Source organism: Protobothrops mucrosquamatus, unplaced genomic scaffold (genome assembly GCF_001527695.2).
Source record: "Protobothrops mucrosquamatus isolate PMUCROS unplaced genomic scaffold, P.Mucros_1.0 scaffold15433, whole genome shotgun sequence".
NCBI lineage: Eukaryota > Metazoa > Chordata > Lepidosauria > Squamata > Viperidae > Protobothrops > Protobothrops mucrosquamatus.
The window spans coordinates 1-5,218 of NW_015401201.1; the positions used below are offsets into that span (position 1 = coordinate 1).

Consider the following 5,218-nt stretch of genomic DNA (forward strand, 5'->3'; position numbering starts at 1 on the left):
TGTTAAAAACACATGTTACTTAGACAATACACACACCACACAAAGAGATGGCCTGGAACAAATCTAGAGTACCACAGCGATTTCTAATTTTTTTTAATCTAGTAGAAATCATGACACATTTTTATTTGCTAAACAATGGTAAATAAACAGTAAATTTCAGTGGAAGTGGTTACTGGAAAATTAAACTATATTACAAATGAAATGAAATTATAGCAAGGTTATTAAATTTTCATTCAAACCAATGTCATTAATGAATCCTGCCACTTTCATGGGTAGCTATCTTTTGGACTACAGTCCTTCTGGATTAAATGAGCTCAAAAGCTTTAATAGTATATTTAATACAAATATTCTAGGTAGTTTCATTCAAATATAAGTCCAACTATTATTTCGATGTACGTATTATAACAGTGAAACATCTCAGTAAATTCTCAGTAACAACAAATCTAAAATACAGAAAGTTTCTTTTCATTTCTCAAGAGAATACCTGAAAATGCACAAAGAAATTTCTGAATGATAAAATTCAGGATTATGAATAACCACAATGGTGTCCTTTAGATGTCTGGGACAGAATTTTCTTGGATAGCAATGATTATGGAAGTTGTAATCTAAAATATCCAGGGGACACAAAGCTTATCCCAAACATCTGAACAATTTGTTATGGAAAAATACTTCAATGACACCATTCCTCCAAAAATTAGATCAGTCTCAAGCCTGTGGGCCTTCCGCAAGATCTGGCTTTTCTCTCAGACACAGGGGTCAGGAGGTGGTTGAATCATGAGTTGTGTGAATTTGTTATTTGACTTCTGTGGACTTTCTTCTCATTAGTTTTTATTTTTGTATTTTGTTTTGATGTTTTTATTGTTCTAGCCACCCACAGCTGCTTTATGTGAGGCACGTGACATCATCACCATCACCATATTTTTTTCTTCAGGTTACATTTACCTCATCTTGAGCATCTTTCTTGATTAGAAAGGGCAAATTTCTGGCTGTTGCCATTAGTATCTCAGCTGCTTGTTCACTGGACAAGAAAGGTAGGATCCGTGCAACGAGATGTTTTCCTTTACGTATACACATAATCTGCACAAAAGCGTCATCACTAAGTCTGATGGAAGAGGATATATAACTATCAGTTAGACAGAAACCAAACATGTAACATGTAACAGTCTTCATATTTTCCAAGTAAAGCAAGCAGATCTCAGGATCTTGGAATAATTTTTGAATTTACAGCATGAAATTTTTTAATGGTAAATGTATGGATCTATGCAAACCCATCCTGAAACACAATAGAGAGGTATGGAAAAGATTTTAGTCTGGACTGTGTATCTGATTTGACCTTTTTATGTTTTTATGTTCTTTCTAGTTTTGTACACTTTCCAGAGTCCATTGGAGTTGGGTAGCTAATAAAGTCAAATAAACTATCACTGGGAGTTGTGTTGGCATATTAATGTCAAATGTCACTTTTTTTTGCTTTTATTTAACTGATCATTGTAAGCTGAGCTAGCAATTAAGTGATTTGAAAGATACATTCAGCTCTCTTTTGAGAAGTGACAAACTGGGAGGAGTTGTTACAATTGTTATGGCAGCAGCATTAAGCATAAGTCCCAAAATAATAGTAGTAAAGCATGGTGGAAGATAGGAGGAAAAAGGGGGAAACAAACCCCCAAATTATTACATGTTCTTGTACTTTCTGATACAAGGAATCTCTACTAAACAGATAAGTTCCTTTCATTAGAAAAGAATTCAAAACAGCATTTTCTTTATTGAATTGTTGGTATTCTGCCAGGTAGGTTCTTACCTTTCTTGATTGGGCACCTTTCCCCTCAGATTGTCATACATGTCACAGATTTTCTGCTTTCTCTCCTCCATCAAGGCCAACCTGTCTCCTTCCAAACTCAAAAGGTAGCGTCTCTCATAGTCTTCTACATCCAGGAGGAGGCTATAGGTCTAGGTAGCAACGCACAGATTTTAGGTATGCGATCTAACATTCCAACACTTCCAAAATTTGAAAATGGGTTTGAACTGATAAATCAAGTCCATGCTTTATTGACAGTAAATAAGAAACAGATTTCTGATTTAAACAGCAAGCATCTGGCTTGGTAAGCTAGTCTATTTGTTTAAGCTCATTTCACTTATTTAGAAACAACACAGTAAGAACAAAGTTGATTCAATAAATGAAAAATTATGGTTAAGCTATTGGAAGGATGTTCTTCAAGGAGACTATTGTTGAAATCGTATCTTAATTCAAGTCAGTACTCATGTTGTTTTGCACTATGGAACTGATTTCATTTTTTTTTTTGAAATTTTTTTTGATTTTCTAATATTACATTTATATCTTCGAAAAGCAACGTGGTGGCAGATTTCAATTAATCTGCTACTGTTACCATCTGCTGCTGGATGAAGAATGAATGCCAAACTCACTTTTTCAATAGTGAAGAGAGTCTGGCGCCTTTTATCTCGAACCTGCTTCTCCTTAGTTTCCTAAGAAAGAGATAGAAATTACAGCTAAATGGACATAACATTATTCAGAAATTTTCTCTCCCACAACCTCAGAAGAAAATTCAAAAATCCCCTTTTCATATTTGAAAGGAAAAACATGAAATAATAAGACAAAACACCCAAAGACAAAGTAAGTGTCACAAGAGAAACTTACATCTTCCTCTCCTCTTAAAGTCACAATAGCATCTATCATTTTGCGGGGGTTGTTCACACTGGATACGGTCAGCTTCCCTAGCGAGCCCTCAAACTGCACTGCAAGTATGGAAGAAAAACAATGCAGATGGGTCTGATGAGTCAAAACTGTCAGTCTGACAACTCTACGATCTTCACATGCACTTTTAATGTTCTAGTCTTTCTGCAAGTCAGCTAAATAAAGCAAAGCATGGACAAGGCGGCTCCATTTTGACTTCACTAACAGCTTGTATCTGTCTATCCCTACAAAATCCTTCTATTCTTGGTATGCATACGCTTGCTTTCCTTTACTGCCTCTACAATATTATGCTAAATCTACTGCAGTAGAATTGTAGAACGATTGTACACTGGAGTAAAATTAAACACCATGTGTGTCCATGAGGAGAGGAATATTTTTCCTGAACACAGGAAGCAAGGAAAATAGTAAGAAGCACATCTTTCCTGTGTCCAATGCATAAATTTTCTACTTGCAGATCTGTCTGAAAATAAATTACCTTAGCTGTGATATCTCAATCCCCCTCCATTCCATTCATGAACTTCTGTATTTTATCTCCCACGCACTGCATATATTGTGTTTCCCAAAAATAAGACCCGGTCTTATATTTTTTTTGCTTCCAAAAGAGGCACCAGGTCTTATTTTTGGGGAATGTTTTACTTGGTTACCTTAGGACCGCTGCAGCCAGGCCTCCCATGCTGACACCTGCTTTGCTCGCCCACTTCTTCTGCGGCCGCTCGCTGTTACTTGCGCGCGTCGTCCCCGGCCTCTGTTTTGCCATCAAAGGCCTTCCGGAAAGGCCTCTGCAGCTGAGAAATGAGCTTCCGGACAGCAAAACTGAGGCCAGGGGGCACTGCACGAGTCAATCTGGACCTAGTTTCTCAGCTGCAGAGGCCTTTCCAGAAGGCCTCTGATGGCGAAACGGAGGCCAGGGGGCACCACGTGCATCAATCCGGAGGTCATTTCTTGGCTGCCGAGGCCTTTCTGGAAGGCTTCTGACAGTGAAATGGAGGCTGAGGACGACACGTGCAAGTGATAGCAAGCGGCCGCAGAAGAAGTGGGCTGGTGAGGTGAGGCAGGTGGTGGGACGTGGGAGGCATGGCTGCAACTGTCCTAAGGTAAGTGGGTGCAGGGCACATGGGGCAGGTCCACCCCCATCCCTGCCATAGCTTGATTTTTGACCGTGCGCCTCACCCCACCTCGTGCAACCAGGTGCACTGGAGTAGGCGGGGTCTTAAGAAGGGCTTATTTTTGGGGTAGGGTGCATGTGTAAAAATCAAGCTAGGGCTTATTTTCAGGGTAGGTCTTATCTTTGGGGAAACATGTTATAGACTAGCCTTTTCCTATACAACAGAAACTTACCTGGCTTATAGGCATGCTCTAGTTTTGCCACTTGTGGGGTGATTAGTTTAGTGCGTTCCTTTTTAGGACCATCACCATGCATCTCCTCAGCTGCAGACAGTTTTTCTAGTTTCTGAAAATAGTTCTAAGGCATCGAAAAGTTAATTAGAAGCCAGCTTGAACATCATGAGTTTGCCCTATTTTTTGAACAAGATGAGAATCCACTGTCCCACCCAAACAACAAAGGAGAAACTTTGTATAAATGGCCTGCAAGGCGAAAAGGAATAAAAGCAGAACAGAACAATTCCCCTCCACCACCCCCACACATTGCATCTGTTTTTGTCACTTTCTTATCTATCCAAGCACTCTTCAGATGCTACTGGCTGCGTCTTCCATTAGGCACAGCCAGGGGCTATAGAATGAACAGTCACTTGTTCAAATACATAGAACACCAACCTGATAGTAGAAGTCATCTAAATAGGGATCAGTGCTTTGCAGTTGCATCATTTGAATCTTGGATACCCAATCTTTCTCCCGTTGCAGCATAAGATTAGCATAAGGGTCCTTCCTGATCTGCTCTTGATGGTTATTTCGGTGGCTCCCTCGGTCCCCAGCTGACCCATTTAGATTCCTGTGTTGACTAAAAGAAATGCAACATAATCTGGCAAAATACAATTAACAGCTGTATTCTGTATCCTTTGAAGAAAGTACTCTGGAACAGTAGCCTGCAACTTATAAAATACAAGTCAGTCCTAAGCAGAGCAGCCCGTTTTAAGCAAATTTCTTCACTTGTCATGAAAGACAGCTCCAGATTAGTATAATGTTATGATATAATTTCAGTCAATAACTTATGTTTTGATAGGGCAAAACAATTCTCTCCAGGCTGAGTACTTCTTTCAATGAATAGGGCAATGAAGAAACAAAAGTATAAATGGCAGATAGAGGGACAGGTATCCAGGCAGATATTTTCTCAAGAATGCAGGAAAAGCCTTGTTCAATAATAATAATAATAATAATAATAAATTTAATTTATATGCCGCCCTTCTCCCAACGGGACTCAGGGCGGCGCACAACATATTTAAAACAAAACATAAATACATTCCCCCCCGATAAAACCGAATTAAATCAAATTTTAAAGTTGTGTCTCTGTCGAATTGTTAAAAGATAAACCCCAAATAAAATCCTCCCTAGGTC

The 5,218-nt window shown here is 39.1% G+C and overlaps 1 protein-coding gene across 1 annotated transcript; it reads right to left on the reverse strand.

The window, feature by feature from the left end:
• Positions 1-861: 861 nt before the first annotated feature.
• LOC107301669 (protein PAT1 homolog 1) lies at positions 862-4,605 on the reverse strand. The gene is made up of 6 exons (XM_015830860.1): positions 4,481-4,605; positions 4,046-4,169; positions 2,651-2,748; positions 2,419-2,478; positions 1,796-1,944; positions 862-1,102 (listed from the first exon to the last, which is right to left on the reverse strand). Exons 1-6 carry the CDS (start codon positions 4,568-4,570, stop codon positions 928-930), a joined length of 696 nt encoding a protein of 231 aa, XP_015686346.1. The 5' UTR covers positions 4,571-4,605; the 3' UTR covers positions 862-927.
• Positions 4,606-5,218: the final 613 nt, after the last annotated feature.

What these genes read in the sequence shown, in the direction of transcription:
- LOC107301669 (XM_015830860.1), bottom strand. Translation starts at nt 4,570, where the DNA reads ATGCTGCAACGGGAGAAAGATTGGGTATCCAAGATTCAAATGATGCAA. An exon ending in TAGATGACTTCTACTATCAG is followed by an intron (nt 4,170 to 4,480) that starts GTTGGTGTTCTA and finishes TCGATGCCTTAG; the next exon opens with AACTATTTTCAGAAACTAGA. An exon ending in CTCTCTTCACTATTGAAAAA is followed by an intron (nt 1,945 to 2,418) that starts GTGAGTTTGGCA and finishes GTTGCTACCTAG; the next exon opens with ACCTATAGCCTCCTCCTGGA.